General features: G+C 37.6%; 1 protein-coding gene across 21 annotated transcripts in view; it reads left to right on the top strand.

Annotated features, from left to right (window-relative positions):
- The window catches only part of DLG2 (discs large MAGUK scaffold protein 2), a 1,989,136-nt gene that overhangs the window by 1,501,017 nt on the left and 463,336 nt on the right, over nt 1-24,783 (top strand). For all 21 annotated transcript variants that reach the window (XM_070425737.1, XM_070425735.1, XM_070425736.1 and 18 more), the window contains 2 exons: nt 14,124-14,268; nt 16,509-16,647. In XM_070425737.1, the coding sequence (XP_070281838.1) occupies nt 14,124-14,268; nt 16,509-16,647 (284 nt within the window). The remainder of the gene's footprint in view (nt 1-14,123; nt 14,269-16,508; nt 16,648-24,783) is intronic.

Genomic DNA, 24,783 nt, shown 5'->3' with positions numbered 1-24,783 from the left:
AGTCAGAACTTCAACATATGAATTTGCAGGGAAGGGACACAATCCACTCCAGAGCAGTGATCATGGGCAGAAATAGAAAAGAAGGGAGCGCATATTTTGTGGTAAGAGATCTCAAAAGTACACATATAATTGTATCTGACTTGTTGACATTTTAAAAACAGAAATCTAAATTATCACCAGTTTTCATAGATAGGCAAGGCACAGAGATTTTAGGTTGTTTTTCCAACACAATCCATCTCCTATTAGAAGGGAGGCTGCTAAAGCAGGACTACTAGAGAGATGGGCTTTGCATAACAAAGGGAACTGCCTGGTGTACTGATAAATACATTATTATATCTGTGTATTTATAATGATTGTATGTGGTCCATTGTTCAATCAGTGTAGACTCAGTCCCTACCTTCCAAGAATTCACATGTGTGAATGGATCCCTTCCTCCTCTCCCCTCAGACAGCATTACAGCTCTTATATTTGCCAGCTGCCCACCTGCTTCAGGAGCCCTGCAAATGACTGATACCAACACATGGCCACCCTTCTAAGCCCTGGGGTTCTATGCTAAACTAAGGCAACATCAGACAATGATTAGCAGTGAAACAGTTGAGATTTCACTTAATAAAACTACTTCATGTCCATTGACTCTTTTATATCAAATCTATATGATAATCATCAAATACTGAAAATTAATAGAAAATAGCTCTCAAGTGAGATAAGTATATGTAGTCTTATGTCCGCCCTTAGACAATACAGCCTCTAATATATGTCTGTAAGGAACCATTATCTCCAACACTTTTGTGTGCCTGGCTCACATAGGATCCTTTCACACTTTTGCCTGCTCCCTATTTTGTCCAGTAATCCGGTAGGAGCTGATTAGCTAGAGAACAACAATTAAATATACAATCATAAAGTAGAACAAAACTAAGGGCCACAAGGGATAGACTTCAAGAGCTTTGGCTCGACACATTGGCATTAATCAACAAGTCTTCAAATATTTAAAGGACAAATCAAATGAAGTAGAACCCTTGCTGTTATTTATCTCTGTTATAATAAATTGAGGATTAAAGTTTTTAGACTGTTGAAATGTGCTAATTGCATTTTCTTAAATTTCTTAATAACAGTAAGTCATTACTGTTAAACACTTAATAACAAGTGTTTGGGAAGGACCAATATATACAGTCTCCTCAGCATAGTAAATTCTAAGACAGGTGCAAGTTTGTAGGTTGAACCTCAAAGTTCATTGTGCCCACTTCCGTGTTCTAGACAGCTTGTCTTTAGTGTCACTCTAATTTCATAGTTGTCAGTGACTTTTGTATTGAATTATCTAGACAATACCTTTATAATATTCTATTTTAAACTTTATTATTGATTTTATAGAGAAGAAGGGAAAGGGAGGGTGGAGATTGATTGCCTCCCACACATGCCCCAACCAGGATTGAACATGAAACCTGTGTGTATGCCCTGACCAAAAATCAAACCCACAACCTTTGGTGTACAGGATGATGCTCCAACCAACTGAACCACACCAGCCAGGGCTATAGTATTCTTGATATTTATTTTGCTTTAACTATTTTCTATGTACTTTTAAAAGTGCTTTTTGAATGGCTTATTTTATATAAGCAAAAGGAAATGGAGATATAGAGAGACTTACTTGCTAACTGGTCATATAGTTAACAATGGGCAGAACTGGGTTTCAAATCCAGTCAGTCTGGCTTGCATTCATGCTTAAAACCACTAAGCATGGTCTTTGCATTTGTTTCCTAGAATTTGTCTGTCAGTTCTTTCCTTCCTTTAGTTATCATTCAGTCATTTCATTAATTCCTTTGTTTAACAAGTAATATATTGCACACCTTTGATTTCCCAGCAATAGCCAGTACTCAGAAAGCAACTCTGGCAGGAAAAACATATGGCAAAAAAAATTTTTTTAAAAAATGTAGCATTAATGACTTTAGTCAAAGTTGCAGCTACGAGTTTTTGGCTTTTTTACTACCTGAAGTTAGTATCATTTTATTTTCTTTTTTTAAAACCACTTTATTGAGGTATGGTTGGCATGTAAAAACTGTATACATTTTATGAACACACTCCATGAGTTTAGGGATAGGTATACAGTCATGAAAATACCACCATCATTAAGGCTATACATATATCCAATACCTCCCAAAGTTTTATCTAGCCCTGTAATGGTTATTGTTATTACTGTTATTATTACTATTCTTATTAATATGATAATTATTATTTGTGTATATATGTGCTAAGAACACTTAACATAAGATCTAACCTAAGTACATTTTTAAATATATAATATAGGGACTATACTTAATAATATAACTACCATTTTTATTCTTAAGACTTTCTGAATTTTCTTCTTTGTTTGCTTTGTTTTGTTGCCTTACATGTAAGAGCTGGTTCTTATGAAGTTGTGTCTTTTGAACCAGAACAGTGTTTGGGGGATGTAGGCCCTGATAAATTCATTTCAAGAATATAAACTTTATTGTTTGTTGACTTGGGAAGGAAATAAACTGAGAAATCCATCTCCTACATCGTGCTAAATTGAAATGAAGAGGACAGTGTCATTCTAAAGTAACGACTGCCATAGATGGTTATGATGTGACCCAGGACTCATCATTCTTCTGTAAGAGTTTGGTTGTAGACAACTCTTCTGGTATTTCTTCAACCACTGCTATTGAAATATCATTCTAGATGTTGTGTGCTGATTTCTTAGGGTTCTGTTTAAATTTCTAGCTTTATTTTCAAATTCTTATAAAAACTTGAAGTCTAAATAATTCTGTCAAAGGATTTTCCAGGCAGCATGCTATTATCTTATTATAATTTTCTCAATATTCATTGTAGATACAATGATTTCAAAAATAGCTGTGACATAATCCTTAACTGATTGAGTGTTAAATAAAGAATAGCTTTTTTAAAAAAATGAACCTTCAACAATAATAGGCCTCTCCTCTCTTATGTAAGGAACACCTAATTATTACTTCCAAGGCAACTGTCAGGCTGAACTTGGAAATGAAAGAAAATGATTCATTTTATAATATTCTGAAAGAAAAATTACCATGAGGGGGAGAATAAAGAAAATAATCATGGGAGCTACCCCAAAAGACCAATTATCTTGTTTCACCCCAAAAATATGTATTAATGCTCTCTCTCTGTCATTTCTTTCCACCTCCTCTTCCCTTTACTACCCTACATTCATGTCTTTTTATATTCCTCATCTTCTACTCTCCTCCCCCAAAAGAAATATGAATAATTTAGGTTCTGTGATTTACCACCTGAACCACACTCTATAGTTCTCTCTAAATAGCTATTCTTTTTTCTAAAGTAATTTGTACCACTTCTTAGGAAAAATCCTCCCTATATTATTCATTCATATTTCTGTAAAGTAAACTGATCTGAAATAAAGCTCCTTTCATTTCTTTAGACTTTTGTGGCCGCATCACCGCACTTCAGAAAGTCTTGCAACATCTGCCCTTCAGTGAAAGCAATGAAATCACAGTGCTTAGAACTACTCTTTTTTAGACTCTTAGCAATAACCCTTCCAGTTTCTGTACTGAAATAGCTGAATTATACCATATTTATTGGGTACATTTTTTCCTTATGTACTTGATACATCTCAGAAATGAAGTTTCTATTTTATTTTTATTTTTTTTTATTTTTTTTTAAATATATTTTATTGATTTTTTACAGAGAGGAAGGGAGAGAGAGAGTTAGAAACATCGATGAGAGAGAAACATCGATCAGCTGCCTCCTGCACATCTCCCGCTGGGGATGTGCCCACAACCCAGGTACATGCCCTTGACCGGAATCGAACCTGGGACCTTTCAGTCCGCAGGCCGACGCTCTAGCCACTGAGCCAAACCGGTTTCGGCTGAAGTTTCTATTTTAGATATTATCTTGCTCCAGCTCTTTTTGGAACATCAGAATCCCACAGAAAAGTAGGAAGTAGTCTCTCACCTTTGCTAGAACATGCTAGGGATGGAGAACTTAATGCCTCCAAAAAGCTATTCATTATTAGATGCTGACCATCATTAGCAATTTTTCCTTAAAATTACATCAAAATATATGTACCTCATCTTCTACTCTCCTCCCCCAAAAGAAATATGAATAATTTAGGTTCTGTGATTTACCACCTTTATTCATAGTCCTGTCCCTTGAAAAGGTCAATACTAATTTCTCACCCACATTTGTTTGAGAAATTATATCTGTCACTTCTGCACTTCTCAGTCTTTTAAGATGTTTTACACATTTTTCTCTCACTCTTGCCATAACTTTTTCCACACCTACTTATCTATATATATAAAAGCCTAAGCAACCAGCCAGTAGCTATGACTTGCACTGACCACCAGGGGGCAGACAACCAAAACAGAAGCTTCCGATTGACAACAACTTTGCAGGGTGCCCTCTCACACTCCAGGACCCCTCCGGGAATATCAGACTGCCGGTTTTGGCCTGATTTCCACAGACCAGGCTGAGGGACCCCACCTGCTGGAGGGACTCCGCTTACTCTACAGATGCCCTTCGAACCCCAGCGCTGCCCCAGGTGCAGCCGGCCAGGGAGGGACTGCTGGAGGTTGGCTCCAGGGTGTATCTGGCCCATCGCATCCAGTCCTACCCCACCAGCCACCTTCTAATTAATTTACTTTAATGTGCACGAATCCGTGCACCAGGCCTCTAGTCTTCTATAAGTAGATTACCCATTTAACAAGACATTTCTTTCTTTCTTGATATGTTATTTCCCCCATCTGATCTTTACATTATTCTACTATAAGAAAAAATTATCCTGCCTATCACATATGCAATAAGCTTCTTAGTTTTTCAGATAAGATAAGTGTTTAATGTCAGATCTCTCTACTGTTTCATGGGTCAACCAGATATTCTCTTATCAAAATAATAATTTTTAAATTTTTTCTGCTGCTTGACACTAATCATTCACTAGAATATTGCTTTGCTTATTTGTCAGATGACAATGACATCTGATTTTTGCAGATTATACCAGTAGCTTCATGTTGTAATCTCAGACTGAATAGATTATCTCCTGGCCCTGAACTTTATGGGACAGATGATCAGAAGTGAACAGTAATAATTTTCAAATTCTTTCATAGATTTTTATACACTGGTTTCTAGTAAACCCTACCAAGGAGAAACACAGAGCCACATATATTACAGAAATGCGATGTCCTTCATCTTTTCCTTCATAAGGCTGGAAACTTTGAATCCAGGGTCATCTGTCTGTCTTCTCTGTAGGGATACCCTGAGCTGTTAATTGTCAAAGCCCCTTGTAATTTAAACTTCATAATCTTAGTCTCTTTTACCTATAACCTCTGCTTGAAGTTTGAAAAAACAAATAAACACAGTGAGAGAACTTTTATGAGTCTGTATGAGTTTGTTTGTTTTTAATTCTTCTTAAAGGGAAGCACTAGACAAGGGAAATGGTAACACAGGAATTGAAGTAGGTTGGAAAGACAATGGACTCTGAGATAGGATAACTGGATTCACATTCCATGCAGCTGGCACTATGCCTAATTGACCTTGGCAAGTTACATACATCTTTGGTCTTCTGTGTTGGCCTCCTTACCATGGCAGTATTGCCTTAAATCAGTGCTTCCCAAGTGTATTTCAAAACACCAGTCTCATTACTGACTGTCACATGAAAAGGATCTGTGGTCAAATAAATTTGGGAAATTCTGCAACTTGTATCTCATCTCTCTTGTAAATTCTCAATGAACTTAGCACATTAAAGAGTTTGTGAAGTCCTGCAGTCAAGGAACTAATTTAACTTGGGATAATACTATAATTTTCAAATGTATTTTATTGTGGAATTCTTTTCTTTTGGGGAAGGAGGTAGTTTTTACTCTTTATTTTCTTTTTAAATTTTTTTTTCAATTACAGTTTACATTCAATATTATTTTGTATTAATTTCAGGTACACAGGATAGTGGTTAGATAATTGTATACCTTACAAAGTGTTCTTCTGATATTTCCAGTACCCACCTGGCACCATACAGAGTTATTACAATATTTATAATTTTATTCCCTATGCTGCACTTTACATCCCCATTACTATTTTGTAACTATTAATCTGTACTTCTCAATCCCTTCACCATTTTCACCCAACCCCCCTACAATCTCTCCTCTGGCAACTGTTGGTCTGTTTTCTGTATCTATGAGTTTGTTTCTGTTTTGTTTATGGAACCCTTTCCTTAAAGTAATGATTATAAAACACCTATAACTAATGTTTAGTGGAGTATACCCTGGGATGTGTTATCTCTCATTCTTGTTCCAAAATTAATATCCCATGGTAATAGGCAGTAAATGGATTTAGGGAATGTGGATGGAAACGATACAATTTTCTCAGCGAGTATTAGCTGTAAGGACCTAAATTATTATTTTTGGGAAATTTATAAAATTGCTTAGTTTCATTCAAATGGTAATAAGAAAATCATCTGAAAGACGGTGCAAATATGTAGACATTTTCTGAATTAGTGAACTTTCATTCATTAGATCAAACTTAGATAAGAACCAAAAGCTGTACTCTCTGTGCACATGGCTGTTTCCTACCACCAACACCCTGCTTTCCCTTAAAAGTATCTTTCACCTACTGCATCCCACACGGTCTTCACTCCAACACTTGAGAGATGGATGGGGCAGTCATTGCTATCATTCTTATTTTCTAGAAAAGAAAGTTGGAACTCGGAGAAGACAAAATAATTTCTAATATTGCATAATTACTCAATTATGAAATTAAGTTCAGACCTAGAGATCCATGTCCTAAAACCACATTCCTTTCACCGGTTTACTCAGCCTCTCTGGTTCTCAATCCTGGTTACACATTTGAATAGTTGTGCTAAGGTTTTGAACTCTGTGGATCCCCAGGCTTCAATCAACCCTGAATAATCAAATCAGGATCTCTGGGGTAGGAGCACACTTTATTTAACACAGGTCTTTTTTAAGTTTTCCAAATTATTCTAATGTGCACCTAGGTTACGAACCACAGTCCTACCTTTAACTAATCATATCCTAGCCCCCTCTGCTGCTGCTTCACTGCTTCTCCTGAGGGAGACTTTGGTGGAAATGCCCATTCCATCAAGCTGGTACAGCATCATTGAGCAACCTCCAGCAATGGGCTGACAGGTATTTACAAATGTTCATCTTTAAAACTCTGTCACCTGAAGTTGGAGTCACTTCTGAAACAACACAAGAAAAAAAAGCTGGATAATTATTTCTTGGACTTCCTTCTAACTTGTCACAAATGAAATAAAATTACAATGAAATGCAATTGCAATGACATTTTATGTAAGGTTGTTTAATAACATGCCCCATCCATAAAACATAAAATGTTGCCTTTAATATATGTATATTTCTCTACTTTAAATTGCATACATATATAACTATGCTAATATATGGTACATATTTAAAACATACTCTAAAGTGAAAAGATTAAGATCAACGTGATAAATATTAATAGAAGTTCAAATATTCCTTCCTGTACCCAGTGAGGTCCCAGGGATTCACTGTGGTGACCACTGCTATAGAGGAAGCTGGAGTCAATCAACACATCACTGTCAATCTCTCTCTCTCTCACTCTCTCTCTCACTCTCTCTCTCGGAATAAGATTAAGAGATGCATCAATAATTAATGTAAGAAGAAGAAATGTACACTGTTGGAGCTTTTCATCTTGTTTCTTATAAGCTGATGTGACCTGGTGCTCATGTTCTATGCCAGCCTTTCATCCTTATATCCTATGCCTGACACAGAATGAATGTCCAATAATTGTGTTGTTGATTGAATGACCTTCATTCCCTATCCTTACTTCTCTGACTCAACACAAATGTAAAACAGAAAGTCATTACAAATGCCTCATTCTCTCTACAAAATGGGGAATTTTGATCACTTTTCCTTTGGTTATTTTTTAACTTATTTAGCTTATTATTTCAACACTGATGAAGTGCCTAGTATTTATGTGTATCAGATGGGGGGGCGGGGGAGGGATGCAAAGATAAAAACTATCTAATCATTGCCCTGGAGGTCAATTTCTGAGGTTGGAAGAGGCACTGCAGGATGAAGTGCTGTGGAAAAGGGTGATCATTTTCACAGAAAGAACCCTGCACAGAAAGAAACTATTTCCAGTAGCAGGATCGGCAGAAGCACTATGTCTGATTATGATGTTTGATTATTATTTATATACTGCTTTTTATTATACAGTATTTTTTCAGATTCATGGTATCATTCCTTTCTTGTAAAGACAAGTAATCAACCAATAAATCAGCATTACTCACATTTTACCTATAAGAAAATGATCAGTAAACATATTAACTGACCAAAATCCATGAATCTGGGAATTGAAACCCAATTCTACATTCAAAATTACTCTCATTATACCAAGTAGACTTTATTTCTAGAAACACCTAAAGTTAAAATATGGCAAATTATTTTGAATAAATTTTTGTCAATTCACTGGGCATGAAAAATCACCTTCCTTCTTTCCCATTCCAATTTCCATCACCCATGAGATCTTGCTGTGTGTGTTTCATCATGATGCCACTGCACTTAGTTTGTGTTCTTTCTTATTTAAACTTCTATTCTTGCTCATTTAAAAAATAGAGTTAATTTCATTTTAGCAATAACTAATACATGCTCATTGCTAAAAAGAAAAATAAGAATATTTATTAATCAAAGGTAACTATTATTAGAGTTTCATATTTATTCATAGTTATTTTAAAAGCCAATTTTCCCATAAGAATTAATTTCAATATCCTGCCTAGATTTTAATCTTTAGTTTATGCATATTTATTTTTATATCATTGACATTAGTACATTAGGTTGGTCTCCTTTTAAATTTATCATACGATCTAGTGATCAACGACTTTGTCTCCTTTTTAAAAAGTTAACTTTGGAGTTTATAATTTTTTTAGTGTTCCTAGAGTCTCACATTTCCTCATAGTTCTGGGTAACTTTTACGTCCTTGATCACCTCCCAGTTTTTCCCACCACCTTGGTATTCCTGAATGAATATGGAAAGGTCAGGATCTCGCCATCAGTGCTTGGGTCATTCCTCCTTATTCCCACCCTCTCGTGCCCCCACACCTCCTGTCTTTGTACCATCACATATACAGGGACAGGGTGTCCCCCAAAAAGTATATACACTTTAACAACTGATAACTCTATTGATGTTTCTTTCTTTTCTGATTTAACCCATTGGAATTAATAATTATTCAAAGTGTGTATGCATTTTGAGGGGGACACCTGTATGTGTGCTTACACTTATTTGAATTCTCACCACACTTGCCATGTTCCCTCTGACAAGTCTCCTAGCACGTATTCCTTCAGCTGGTTTGCCCTCTTTTATCTGCATCGTCCTCAGATTCAGAGCTCCCTCCTCTATTTGAGAGGATGAGTCATCTCACCTCCAACCTCTCTTTCTTGGCCTCAGTCCAGGGTCCTATTGCATATGTCCTTATGGACATACTACACATATGTATTCCCCCACCCCCCACCGTGTAGTACACACATTCTATGGAAATACTTCATTCAGATGCACAAGATTTTTTTTATAAAACCAGGCCAGTTGCTCAGTGTTCACCATTATAGGCAGATACTCGGTGCAAAAGAAAAGAAAAAAAGACAATGAAAAACAATGACAAGAGCAACTAGCCAATCAGTATAATATCCCTTCTCTCTTTGTACAATCAGCTCCAGCTGTAGGCCCTTTATCTTGAGGGTTCATAGAATGCACACACGTAATTAACCCAAATAAACCCACATTTGTGAAAAACATTTTGAAGACTTCAGCACAAAAGAGCACTTTTTGATCCAGATCCTGTACTATTCTGATTTTTTTTAAAAAAACAACACACACACAGAAGCCTCATCAACAGTACCCCAATTAAACTCATCAGTTCACAGATGTTTACAGGAAAATGCTCAGCACAAAATTTCACCAAGAATTTCTGTTTCCTGGGAAAAGGGATGGATGATGACAATAGTAATGCTAATAAGAGCTACCATTAATAAGTACTTCAATGCACCTGTCACTGTACATAGGTCAGTGTGTTTAAATCCAGTGATTCTTATCATACCTATTTACACATGTCAAAACTGAGGCCAAGAAGGTGAGATAAGTTTCCCAAGGTCACACAGCTAGAAAGTGCCAGGACAAGGATTCAGACCCAGGTCTGTATGACACAAAAGCATGTGCTCTTAGTGACTGCATCCTGTTGACAATATCACACCACTCATTCCATGTCTAAAATCTGTGTAAATTTTCCAATACTTCCTTGTCACAAATAAAAACAGACTGGCCTACCACCATTATAAATTACTCCCCCAATACCCTCTCTTTCCCTACTCCTCACCTCCACCCAGTCCTCATCTGCTTTCTGGTCCAAAGATGTTCCTTGTCTAAGAGTCTGTCAGCAAAATCATTTTCAGAAAACATGCTTGAAGGTACCATTTTCAAGACTGTTTCACTGCCCACCTTAAAAATGGCAAAAATGCAATTTAATAAGCACTAGCCACATCTCTTTTTCAAGGGTAATCTAATGAGCCGTGTGCTTTCTCTACCCCGGGGAGAGAGACAATGAGTCCTTGTCGAAAACAGAGCTCCTGTGCCACGTATGATCTAACCCAGGCGGTTTCTAGCCTTTGAGTCTTTATTCCTTGACTTGTCATCCCCTCTGTGTTATGTCAACAAATTCTTCTTTCATTTTGTTTTATCAATATACAGGGTCCCCCCTCCCCCCAAAAAATGTATACACACTGAGAGCTCAATTTTGAAAATGAAATATATTTTAATAAACAGGGCCTTTATAATTATTCCAAGTGTGTGTATACATTTTTGGGGACACACACGCCATAGGTGATGCTGGAGCCCTTGGTCACAATATTCACAGCCACCTTAAGTAATAATTTTTTGGGATAAAACATCTACTTCAATGCACATTTTTAATTACTGTATATGAGCATCATTTGTAAATAGTCATTATTTAGGTACAAGTGATACTGCCCTAAAACAAGTGATCAAATATATAAGAAGGTCTCAAAGAGACAGATATATCTATACAGATATATCTAGATATTTAAAAGTATTCATTTTATTTATTTATCTTTTAACTATGTCAGTGTATTTGGATGATGCAATATAGTCACCACCATATTGAGCAAGAAGTATAATGATTACTCAGGCTTATATAACACTTTGGAATTTATGTTACTTCTGTATGTAAACTTGGAAGGAGACTCTGTTCTCTTCAAGGGAGAAAGAATAGATGATGTAAGCCCTGGGTTTCAATGAACCAGCACTCAAGGGCAGTCTCATTTTCGTTTTTCAGGAGGACTGTAATCCAACTGATGGCTTTGCCCCTTGGAGGCTGTGTGGCCTCTTTGTTGCAAGCTAGCCTCTTTAAACATCGGTTTTTCTCATCTGTAAAATGGCCCTAATTATTTATGCTTTCCTCATGGAGCTATAACCAGGATCAGTTATATGATTTATGTCAGAACTTATACATAGTACACCGAAAACATATGACATGCAGATTTCAAATAAATGTTAGTTATTGTTATTATCACTGTTATTTTTTTTCTCTGTTACGTAAGGGCTGCCATGATCAACTGTGTTCCCACACCTGAAATCCCTCTACATTCTCACTTTTCTGCACGGATACATTCTATCCATTCATTCCATAAACAATTGTGTCCTTAGAATGTATTAGAAAGTGAGTTTCAGGGAAGCTGAGACCTTGTCTATCTGGAAGAAGAAATATACCGTAGAACAAGCATGTCAAACTTGTGACTCGTGGGCCACATGCCTTGTTTATTTGGCCCATGTTAGCCTTTGAGTTTGACATGTTTACCGCAGATGAATAGTAAAAGTGTGCTCTCTGGTGCCAAACTGACTGGCTTTTAATTCTGCCTCTACCACTTATTAGATCAATGACCTTGGGCAGATTCTTAACATCTTGGAGACATGCTTTTCTTATCTACATAATGAAGGTAGTTATAATAGCTACCTCGTAGGTTGTTGTGAGGTTTGATTATTTCAATATATGTAAAATAATGTAGAATAGTGCCTGATGTGTAATACAGGCTATAGAAGTGTCTATTGTGATTGTCATTCTTATTGTTTATTGCTATAACTCTAATACATAAAACAGTGACTGACACATAATGGGTATTCAATAAACATTTGATCAATGAATGAGCAAGTGCTAGACATTAAATGTACAAAAGAATTTAAGGGAATGTTTTTTATCTAGGAAAAATCTACAGGAACATATGGTGAGGCTTACAGCTTATCAGAGAGTTCACAGTCAGAATTCATACTCATCAGTCAGGTTCATTTCCCTCTGGTTCCAGGGTCCCTAACTTGGGCTACACCACCAAGGATGAATGGTCTATGGAACTTATATAACAACATGAGGCCAAAAGAAAAAGGCAATGCTGAAAGGTGTTTGTAACTAACTTGCTATTTAGATAGTTCAGAGAATATGCAAGGATCCAATCATGGCACATTTATTTTAATCTACATTATTTCAGCAGAAACTAAGTAAGAATCATCTATAATAATAAAAACGTAATATGCTAATTAGACCAAAGTCCTTCTAGACGACCTTCCAGACGACCTTCTGGATGAAGTCAGGGCTATGAGGAAAGCCTGGGTCCAGGGTGCCAGAGGAAAGCTGGTGCCGGCAGCTGGGGGAAGGAAGGCCTCCTCTAGCACGAATTTTGTGCATTGGGCCCCTAGTCTAATCTAATAATAGACAAACAGGGTAATTGACCGTACCTTTGCTACGCCTCCCATTGGCTAATCAGCAAGATATGCAAATTAACCACCAACAAAGATGGCAGTTAATTTGCATACATAGACACAAAACGTGGAACAAGACTGAAGGCAGCTCCAGCCGGAGCGAAGGCCTGGGTGCCAGGTGCCGGAGGAAAACTGATGCTGGCAACCAGGGAAGGGAAGGCCTATTGCACGAATCTTTTCGTGCAACAGGCCTCTAGTATCGTAATAAAAGAATAGCCTAATAAGGATAACCTAGGTACTTAAAATACTTCCTGAATATTTTAAAACCATTGAAGAGAAGTACTGCCGAGAACCACTGCAATGCCACTGCCATGGAGTGATAACTGCACTTGTAACCCAGGCTGTTCTGTCCAATAAACAAAGGGGGGTTGCTGTTCAGGCCGCTGGCAGTAGGGTACCCTTGAACTTGCTCACCTGCAAAGCCCTAGGTCCCAACATGAGCACTCTTTCCTTAGAAGACAGACTCATGTTAAATGGAATATTTTTTAAAGTAAGGAAAGCCAAGTCTGGTGAAGTTGAGGAAAATAGGGGCTTTCCAATAGTTGGTGTAAGAGTAAACTGGTCCATGTTTCCAGAGAGCACTTTGGGAATAGGTATGAGAAGCCTTGTCATATGTATTCATGCAGTTTGGTCCAGCAATTCTATTTTCATGAAGAAATCAGCAAAGTTGTGCACAAATATAGAAAAGGTTTACTGCAACATCCCTTCTACCACAAAAAAATTAGAAGCAAACTAAAGGTGCTTCAGTAAGAGATTAGTGAAATCATTATGTTTTAGCCGTGCAAGACAGTGCTCTGTAGAAAACAAAACTCATGTTACTGAAGTACATTCAAAATATGGACAAGTGCTCACTGTAGATTTAAAAAGCAGATTCCAAAACAATGTGTATAATGCAGTCAGAATTGTCTATAGAAATACAGTATATCGAAATAGGGAGATTACGGATAATTTTTTTCTTTTTTTTTTTTAGTTCAATGAATATGTATTACTTTTGTAATCACAAAATTATAGCATAATAAGAAAGGCATTTGACCACTGCTTTCACTTTTCCACAAAGAGTATTCTGCTTGCTGTTATAATGTATTGCTTCATCACAGAAAAAGGCAGAAGCAACCTTGTTTTTTAGCATCAATAGCTGTATCTTACCTGCTTGGGCTCATGCCATTAACCTATCTGTTCTGCCAAAGTATGAAATAGATACTGGACTGTAATCATTGCAATTTATTCTTGAAATGAGGTCAAAATTCTATGTATCTTCTTACCTGAGTATTTCCCTTCACCTGCAGAGTTTTGACTCTAATATTGAATTTTTTCACCTCTCAGGTAAACAACTACAGTTTAGAAGAAGTAACACATGAAGAGGCAGTAGCAATATTGAAGAACACGTCAGATGTAGTTTATCTAAAAGTTGGCAAGCCCACCACCATTTATATGACTGATCCTTATGGTCCACCTGATATTACTCACTGTAAGTACCACCCTCTGTGTCATCTTTGAATAGCATGCCAGGTTTCTGAAATTGGAATTCTGCAAAACTTGGCAAAGCCCTATGCTCCCACCTTCCCATTTGTTAAGCCTGTGGAAATACTTTAGAGGGATCCTGTGCTCTACTCCCTGGTTGCCTAGCGTTTTGAAGATGAGACACCCTGATGATTTGGCAGGTCCGTCACTGTGGGAAGGCTTAATAATGTATGTTGTAGATGGTGTGGTTACAATAACATAGGAGCAACACATTTTTAAGGGCTATTTCTTAAGTCCCTAATGCATAATGGCTCTCATGCCATAATATTTTCTCTTCCTAGTTCAAATCTATATAATGGCAGAGTAGAAAAGACAGGCTGGCAAAATAGACCCAGGAAAATACTATGCTTCTTCTTGGTAGGCGGGGAGGGGTAGGGGGGACTTATATTTGGTGAAATTATGGTCTGTAATCACCATCATCATAGCTCTTACCTTTACCTGATTTTGTTATATTGGTAGAGAAGCCAGATAAACTTGTTAGTCACTAAGGCAGTAAAGGTGGGTTGAAGGTAGGGATTTCTAGGGCAACAACTAACTATGAGATGCTGTGCTGGCCTGTCTTTTCTAGAACTCTTCTTAATAAGTCAACAAGAACTTTACCTAAAGTTCTGTCTTAATGGGCCTAATTGTGAAGCAATTCATTTTTTTATTGAGTTTAAGGGACAGTTTTGTTGACATCAGTAAGTTTTCTCATTCTGAGATTTTGAGGAGCCACTTGTAAAGTTAGGAACCCAGAATGTCTTCAGGACCTGCCATTAATTAGTACTATGGTCTTAAGCAAATCGGTTAACCTCTCTTAGATTTAGATCTTTCTCTTGAGAGAAATTTACAGGTTGAATAATTTTGTTACCTGCCCATTACATTAGCTATTGCTTTTCTTAATGGTGATTCTAAAATGACTTGCCCCCAGATATGTCTTTTTTTCAAGCAGGTAGTAATCTGAGATCAGCCTTACCTTAGGATATGAAAGAGATTGAACTTCAAAGTGTTTCAAACTGGATGAACTTAGAAAAATCAGCCTTGATACTCTGTGAGCCACTTCATGAGGGCTTATAAGGACAATGCAAAAGAGAGAAAAGAGAGAAAACAAAACTTGCTATTCAAATAAGAAATATGTATTGAGTAACTTTAATATGTACAAAACACCTTGTGAGATAATAGGCGATTTACAAAGGAGATACCACCATGGCTTTCATTGGAAGGAACACTAATTCAGATATATAAATAGCAGCAACATATGGCAAAATAAAAGGATGCATAGGCCAGGAAAGAGGTAAAAAACATATATCCTTTGGGCATTTAAAGGAAGGAATATTACCTTTTATTAGAAGATTAAAAAAAATATGCAGAAGATGGCATTTGAAAATTATCCTGGAGAATGGAAGAGATTTCAATATCAGAGATGGGGTAAGAGGCAGAAATTGTTACAGTGAATAGAGTGTAACAAAGGTACGGATGTTGTGAAGGACAGACAGGCTTTGTTTGAAGGCCATAGGACATGTGGAAGGGAGATTGGAAATGGACCAATCTTGTAAGAACAATGAAAGGGAGAGGAAATATTCAATACTCTCCTGGCAATTAAGAGCATTTAAGCTAGAGAACAGCATGATCAGAGCTGGAATTCTCAATGTATAAAATGGAAAGAGGAGGACAGGAGACCCAGTAAGGAGGGGTTTTCAGTCTCCCAAAAAGGAGATGAATTAGGGTGGGTGAATAGAAAAGAAGGCCAGAGTTCTTAGTCTTCCTGCGCTGTGAGTACAGCAGATTTTTTATTAAAATATCCACAAGAACTTGTTCCTAGGAACCTTCTGCTTTTGATGATTGGATAGTAATTATGTGAAAAGAATGTGAACTCTGTCCTTAGAAAGCTAACATTTTTATTTCAGCAGAAAAATTAATCATCATTCTGAAAACATGTGTGCTCAATCTCTCCTCCAATTCCTCGCTTCACCTAATTATGCTAACAGGGCTTATAGTATAACTGCTATTATATCGTTCCAATCCTAAAGGTCACTTTGTGCTCATACATATTAAATGCCAACAAACAGCACCCGCCCCCTCCTGGAGGACAAGAAAATCCTTGGCATGTAGCGAAGCCTTTCTGTTTTTAACAAAACCATAGCATGAGACATCGAATCACCCACATAACAGGGTTTTTTCCTTTTCTTTTCTTTTTTCACCTCGTAGCTTATTCTCCACCGATGGAAAACCATCTACTTTCTGGCAACAATGGCACTTTAGAATATAAAACCTCCCTGCCGCCCATCTCTCCGGGAAGGTACTCACCAATTCCAAAGCACATGCTTATTGAGGACGATTACACCAGGTCAGATATGCTTGTTGGTTAATTGGGTTTGTGGTCATTACCAGGAAGAAACTTAATTTGCCTAATGTGTCAGCTGTTGCTTTGGGGCTAACGGAAACTTCTTAGCGCCATTGAAACTTAATGATAGTCTTGCTTCCGGTGGAAATCTGCAAATACGCGTCACCATGTGTCATTGATCCCTGGTAGGAAGCAAAATCGCAAATTCTTTGTGGAGAAATAGTAATATATACTTATCCATCACTTTGCAATTTTTAAGATGTTTAATATAGGATCCTACTGGAGCTTTATAGCCATACTGTAAGAAAGGTATTATTACTTAAGGAGGGAGGATGGTGCTGAGAGTTCAAAAAGAAGGAAGCATCATACCAATATTGCATGTCTGATGAACGGAAGAGTCAGGACTGAAACTCCTATCTTTTGACTCTAAACTCCGCCTCTTGCCACCTATGACCACCCACAAGTCAATGGGATTGGGAAGTCAATTAATCCTCCTCCTAATGTGATAACTTCAGGTGGAAAGGAAAGGAGTAAAATTAACTACAAGTGGTTTAAATTTAATGTATCCTGTTAATCCCCATGGGGAACAGGATGGGATTTTAGGACAGAGCACAGAATCACGTTGCTAACCCCATGAAGTAAAATCATGGTTAGCCAGCTTGCCTCTGAAGAAGTCAAGTCTGACAGTTCACAGAGAAGACCAATCTTTAATCATTACTACTAAGGATTCTATAAATATGGGTTAATTAATAAATGAATGGGTAGATAAAGATTTTTTTTAAGTGTACATTTTTTCTTCTATATCTTTAAATATTTTTGGTCCAAAGTAATCTATGCTCACTGCATTTAGTGAAATAATACAAAGATATTCAAGAAGCAAAACTCTCTCCACAAATTTTCTCAGGCCAACCAGTCTCGAGGTTCCCACTGTGACATCCTGGCATGAACCATTCACACCTTCTCCGTGTTTATATCCATCTGTAAAATTCAGACTACGATATGGGAGGGGCTCAACACTGTTTTTACAAAAGAAGTTCATATTTAACACATTGTTCTGCAACGTGCTTTTCTCGGTGAACAATACTTTTTCCCAAAATGAGATTACATATAGATATGTACATGTTTTTCTGAAAGTGTTTGTGTAAAAACACTAGAGATGAACTCTTTTAATTTTATATTCTGACTATTTAATGAAGGCATTTGTCAGTCTTTCAAAATGGCCTCACTGGTACCCGGGCATGCTTTGCTATTTCTTTTCAAATGATTAAGCACTTTCCATTTATCTTGCAATTTCAGGTTTGCTGAAGTAGCTTCTTAGACCTATAGCCACGGAGTGGAATGTTGAGATGCTGCAAAAGTGCATCTGTGGTGTAAATCAAATATAACTTATCCCCATGCTGAAATATCTGATCTCCATGTTCTTAATTGAAATGAGGGCTTCAGCAAAGTAATTCTCATGGCTCTCCAAAGAATTCTGTAAATTTAGGCATCTTTATTCACCAGAGTAATGATCTATTTGCTCTCATCCTATCTCTAATATTTAATATGATTTTAATTCAAAAATATTTTATCTTACTAGGCCCCTTAGTGAATTAACATTATGAAACCCCCTTTATAATCCACACTCTTTGCTAGCTATTTTAGATATATTATCCATTTAATCCTCCCCAAAACACAGAAAGGAGGGCTTTCATCCCCATTTTAGAGATGCAGAAATTGAAGTTCAAAGGTGTTAAGGAATTTGCTTATGGTCACAGAGCTTTTAAGTGGAAAACAACTGGATACCCTGCAAGCTTTATCATCCTGGCTAGAGAGCAACGTTTTAATTTTCTCATTTAAAACTCTGCTCATTGCCCTAGCCGGTTTGGCTCAGTGGATAGAGTGTCGGCCTGCGGACTCAAGGGTCCCGGGTTCGATTCTGGTCAAGGGCATGTACCTTGGTTGCGGGCACATCCCCAGTAGGGAGTGTGCAGGAGGCAGCTGGTCGATGTTTCTCTCTCATCGATGTTTCTAACTCTCTATCCCTCTCCTTTCCTCTCTGTAAAAATTCAATAGAATATATTTAAAAAAAAAAAAAAAAAAAAAACTCTGCTCATTGTAGAAATATATGGCTAGAAAGGGATCCAAGAGTTTTGGTAAACTCTAAAAACAAATGTGTCAGGATTGAACCTACTTCTACCACTGGCTAACTGTGTGATGCTGGGCAAATCATTCAACCACCTCAAGCCTGTGTCTTCATCAGTATAATGGGAATAGTAATCACATCACCTCAACAGGTTGTTGTGATGATTAAGTGACACAATGCATGCAAACAACTTATAACTGCCTGACACAGTGAATATTAAATGAATGTTATCTATTTACTATAGCTATACTTATTATAATTTTTAATGGACCTAAAATGTCACATGTAATATTTTAAATTATGCTCCGGGAAGAGAATCCATTTCTTTTTATAGTGATACTAGAGGCCTGGTGCATGAAATTCGTGCACTGGGGCAGGGGGGATGTCCCTCAGCCCAGCCTGTGTGCTCTCACAGTCTGGGAGCCCTCAGGGGATGTCCGACTGACAACTTAGGCCTGCTCCCAGTGGGAAGCAGGCCTAAGCCATCAGTCGGACATGGTTAGTGCTGCCACAGAGGTGGGAGTGGCTTTGGCCACCACCTCTGAGATTGCAAGCTGTGAGCCCAGCTTCTGGCTAAGCAGTGCTCCCCCTGTGGGAATGCACTGACCACCAGGGGGCAGTTCCTGCGTTGAGTGGGATCAGGCCAAAACCAGCTCTCCAATATCCCTCCCGAGGGGTCCTGGATTGCAAGAGGGTGCAGGCCAGGCTGAGGGACCCCACCAATGCACAATCAGGGCTGGGGAGGGACACAGGAGGGTTCCAGGGCATGTCTGGCCCATCTCACTCAGTCCTGATTGGCCAGACCCAAGCAGCAAGCTAACCTACCAGTCGAGCATCCGCCCCCTAGTGGTCAGTGCACGTCATACCAAGTAGTTGAGTGACCTTAGCATATCATTAGCATATTACACTTTGGTTGGACGAATGACCAGATAACCAAACACTTAGCATATTAGGCTTTTATTATATAGGATACCCCAGTATCTTACTTCTTGCCCTGCCTCCTCACTTGTTCTCTGGCAAGACAACCTCATTTATAACTCTGCAAAAATCTTCTGAATGGCTGGTGCCTGGCAAACCTGGGAAGTAAGTTATATCAGCACATGCACAACTCCAGTGCTCTCTCACTACTACTCCGTCTTCTCACAGGTGCTCTGCACTGCTGGCATTGCCACGGATCTCAGAAGTATTTGCTCAGAGGAAAATTCACTGCCTCACTCATAAACATTTATTGAGTACTTCCTACTAGGCAGAGAGCACTGCACTAGGAATGTAAATGTGAATAAGAAAAAAATATCTCTAAGAACTATCAAATCAGGACAAAAATATATTTAAACCAGTGAATCCCTCAAGGCCTGTTCCCTGATAATGCATGCCCCTTCTATGAAGTTTCTAAAATGCTTGTCTATTAATTTTCTTTTAATCCAGAGATTTTATATTTTGGTATCAAATGCCATTTCTTGTGTGATGACTTATTATATCCTTACTTAGAAAATTAAAAGTTGGTATTTCTACATTAGTCCTCACTTTTTAAACATAAAAGGTCTGTAAAATCCCAATGTGTGGGAACTCCTTGGAGCAGTGGTTCTCACCCTTCCTAGTGCCGCGACCCTTTAATACAATTCCTCATGTTGGGGTAACCTCCAATTTAATTGTTACAAATTGAACATAATTAAAGCATAGTGATTAATCACAAAAACAATATACAATTATATATGTGCTTTCCGATGGTCTTAGGCGACCCCTGTGAAAGGGTCATTCGACCCCCAAAGGGGTCTCGACCCACAGGTTGAGAACCGCTGTCTTAGAGAAACAAACAAAATTAGATCAGTTCTACGAAGTTTCTCATGTGGCCCTAGCAGAGTTCCCTAGCACCACAGGAGGCACTTCATAAATATGGATTAGGGAATTTGAGTTTTGCATGAATGCCACAAGAACAGCCTATGGCATCAGAGAAAGTGTTAAAGATGAGATAACTCTGGAGTTTGAGTTTGAAAAAATGTGTAGGCATTCATCAGAGAGTCAAGATACTGTATCAGGAAGGACATTCGGGTAGGGGATAGCAATGCATACTCAAGGAAGAATGAGAAATAGAATCTAATGAAAACAGCTATTACAGTTTGAAATGTAAGGCTCATAAAAAGAAATAGTACCTCTCTTTAAATTATCTTTATGTCCCTATCCTTTCTTTCAACCTAGTTGTAAGATTAAAAATACATCAAGTGGTAAAAACAAAAAGACTACACTATGCATTATTAACACTAAGTGCTATAATGTATACTATTGCCCCTATATTATTTATATCATATTCTTATTCTTGATTTTTTACAGGAAACAAAAATGAATTTAAGTCATTACTTTATATGACACAGCAAAGAAATAGCACATACAGAATTTTAATTCAAGTCAGTCAGCCTGTCTTTAAAGGCTTTATCTCTATATCCTGACCTCCTGTATCATGCAGTCTCTTTCCAAGGAGAAATATTGGATAAAGAGAACGGGGCTTACTCAGGAGGCTGGGTTCTAATCTCAGTCCTACTACTTGCCTAGATGACCCTGAGCAAGTCATTTAATTTCTAAGAGTCTTGATTGTCTCATCTATAGATTTAGATAAAGGATCTTCTAATTTCTTCATGGAATGATGAGGTTTTCATGTGATAATATGTGTGAAAGTTATCAACTTTAGAGGGCTATATAAAATTATTATTTAATAGTAAAATTACCAAGATATTATAATAGCTTATATTTAATACCTGCTTTATACTTTCCTAAAATAGTAAATAAAGGGAATGAATCTTTAATGATGGGACTCAGACTGATGGAGAAAGATTTCTGTGAAAAAGGAATCTTCAATAACCTATAAAACCTTATCAAATTGGCAGCCTTTTATTTCATATGCTCATAATTGCTTACTCTGTTATAAGAAATATTTCTCTATTTTCTTCATTCTTCATTTTTGTTGAAAAATGTAATAAGAATTTTGAAAGGATTTTTATTACAATGACTTAGCTGGAATTCTTCAATAAATCTCTTTCTTACTGTTTAAGGAAATATATACCTGAGTAAACTAGGAAATTTTGTTTTTCTATTGATTTATGAAAGAGAGCATAAACAAAACGTCCTTGGGTAAATTATCTTAGCAGAAAGCCAGTTGAGTCCCCCATAAATCAAAGTGATGTAATATTCTGCCCTTCGATGTTTGGAAAAGAAAGCTATTTCAATGATGCTGAGATGGGTTTATAGCACAGGGAATTATAGACTATCACAATTGGAAGGGCCACAAATGAATATAGAGTCTAATCTTCCTCCATGTGTTAGGTAAGGAACACAAGAACCAGCACAATTCGTTAGCTATCCTAAGTCCCATACTTGTAAAAAATAGAATCAGGCTTAGAATGTCTTCAGACACCCAAACAAGCACTCTTTCCATTCCTCTCAGATGATGTTCACTTATTTTTTCTTTTTGGGTGAAGTCAGAAGGTAACAATTACACAAAGCTACAATTGCCCAGCCGAGTAGCTCAGTGGTTGAGTGTTGACCTATGAACAAGGGGGTCATGGTTCGATTCCAGGTCAGGGCACATGTCTTGGCTGCGGGCTCGATCTCCAGTAAAGGGCATGCAGGAGGCAGCTGATCAATGATTCTCTTTCATCATTGATGTTTCTATCTCTCTCTCCCTCTCCCTTCTTCTCTGAAATCAATAAAAAATATATATTTTTTTTAAAGCTAAAATCAATCTATGATCATCTATGAGCAGTACCTACAATATGGATTCCACTTCTACTGAGCCAAGTCTTCTCTGGTCACCCAGAGGAGACACAGCTATACACCTCTCCTCATCAGGCTAAATATGCTCAAGATATACAAATAAATCATCGGCACTAAAATGACACCAAAAAATTTGGGGATGCAGAATAAAACTACTCTTCCTAGATATGGGGACAATTTCCCAAGTTATGAATGTGATAAATGTCATTATGAAAGCCAGGGTTCTAAACCATAGCTGTGATCGATATATTATTTCCTAGTGACGGGAATCAAGTTGACCTGACCCTAAACTCAGGATACCCAGGCGTCTTTCCCAGGCGTCTTTCCGATTTGTTCCATGTATTGTTCCCTCACCTAATTTGGTTGATGAATAAGCAAAAGCTAAATAAAGTCTTGGGAAAGATTTCTTGTCCTCAGAAGCTTTCAAGGACCACTCTAAATTGTGACTTCAAAGTTGACCGGTTTGACTTCCCTATTTACTAAATAAATATGAACCCATTGGACTAGATTCTGTCTCCATTCTATTCTCCCCAAATGATAGAACACTAGCTTACTGGATATAGTATCTAAAATGCATTCCAGTTATTTTTCTTTCTTTCATTCATTTATTTGTTTAATCACTCCATCAATATTCAGTTTCTACCATGTGTCAAGCACAGTTATTAGTGACAAAGTTACAATGGTGAACAAACCAGATAAGATTCCTCTCCTCATGGAGTTTACAACCTAGTGTATTGAATAAGAGCTGTATAGATAAGTGAGTTAACATAGTGGTAAGTGTTATAAAAAAAATAAAGGACTAATGTGATAGAGAGTGATTGGGGAAGAGAATAATATTAAGTAGGATAACCAGGGAATTCCTTTCTGAGGAGATGGCATATGAACTGAGACATGAACAAAAGAGAAAAATAAAAGTGGTGGTAAAAGTTCAGAGAAAGAACATTCCGGGGAGAGAAAATAGCAATAGCAAGGCCTCAGAGTCACTGAGGCAGGAATAGATTTAGTGTGTTCCTGGAACATAAGGAAGTCCAGCTTGGCTGGGAAGAAATGAACTAATTAATGGGAGCATAGCAGAAAATTAGGTTAGAGAGGGAGTCTGGAGCTGGACGACATAGGACTTCGTAGGTAATGATGAAAATGCGTAGGTTTTATTTTAAGTGCATTCAGAATCCAATAAAGGATACTAACCAGGAGAATAAAATGATCTGATTTTATTTAACCTCTTGACTCCTGAATGGAGTAGAGGGACTGTTGAAGAAAGAGGGGAAAGTTTATGGCAAATGAGACCGGAGGAGGGACAGCAGTGGACTACTGTCTATTTGCACACCTTTCATCACCTACGGAATAATCTTTCAGGAACAGAATACGTGTTTTCCATAGTTACTGATTATTTTCCTTTGGTGTTTACCTTTGTGTATCAGAACTGGTTAGAGGCTAGACCAGCGGTTCTCAACTTGTGGGTCGAGACCCCTTTGGCAGTCGAACAACCCTTTCACAGGGGTCGCCTAAGACCATCCTGCGTATCAGATATTTACATTACGATTCATAACAGTAGCAACATTACAGTTACGAAGTAGCAACGAAAATAATTTTATAGTTGGGTCACAACATGAGGAACTGTATTTAAAGGGCCAGAAGGTTGAGAACCACTGGGCTAGAGTTGTTTCTCAAATGTTTCTACCAAGTGCCCTGAGGCCTCAGAAAATGTACCTGTTCTTCTTTGGATCCAGGGTAGAACATGAAGCTTTCTGTCAAAGCATGAAACACAAACTCTTGTATTTTCTCCTAGAAGCTTAGAAAATATCTTTGTTTGCTTTATTGTGAAAATATTTTAATTAAGCATGAACTTATTTTTATCCAAAATCTTCAAGTGAAGGCGACACACCAGGTAGGTTTTTTTTCTGGGGATACTCAGTCTCTGTCAACTACCACAAATCCCAAGGTGTGTATGAGTGCCCAAATTTGAGAAGCACTGAGCTAAATTACGCGAACTTGCCAGTTATTAACTCTGTGTTAAAGAAACAGCCCCTTAATTATGGCTGAAAGGTTTAGGTCTCCATTCGGACAAGCTCTTACAGGATTGGATAACACCTTCCATCAGATTCAAGTCGGGGCATTGCTAGACTCTCTTTTCTTAAACTTACATTTAATGAGTTAAACCATTTCTGGATGAACTGGAAGTTTCTTATTCTGATGCAGGAAAGAAGTCTTTCTAATATGCATTTAACTATAGTAGAAAAGAACTGGGT

This window comes from Myotis yumanensis, unplaced genomic scaffold (assembly GCF_028538775.1).
Source record: "Myotis yumanensis isolate MYYU_CA2020_CCGP unplaced genomic scaffold, mMyoYum1.0.hap1 SCAF_10, whole genome shotgun sequence".
In the NCBI taxonomy this organism is placed as follows: domain Eukaryota; kingdom Metazoa; phylum Chordata; class Mammalia; order Chiroptera; family Vespertilionidae; genus Myotis; species Myotis yumanensis.
Note: the sequence above shows the minus strand (reverse complement) of the source record. Positions and strands in the feature narration are given on the sequence as shown.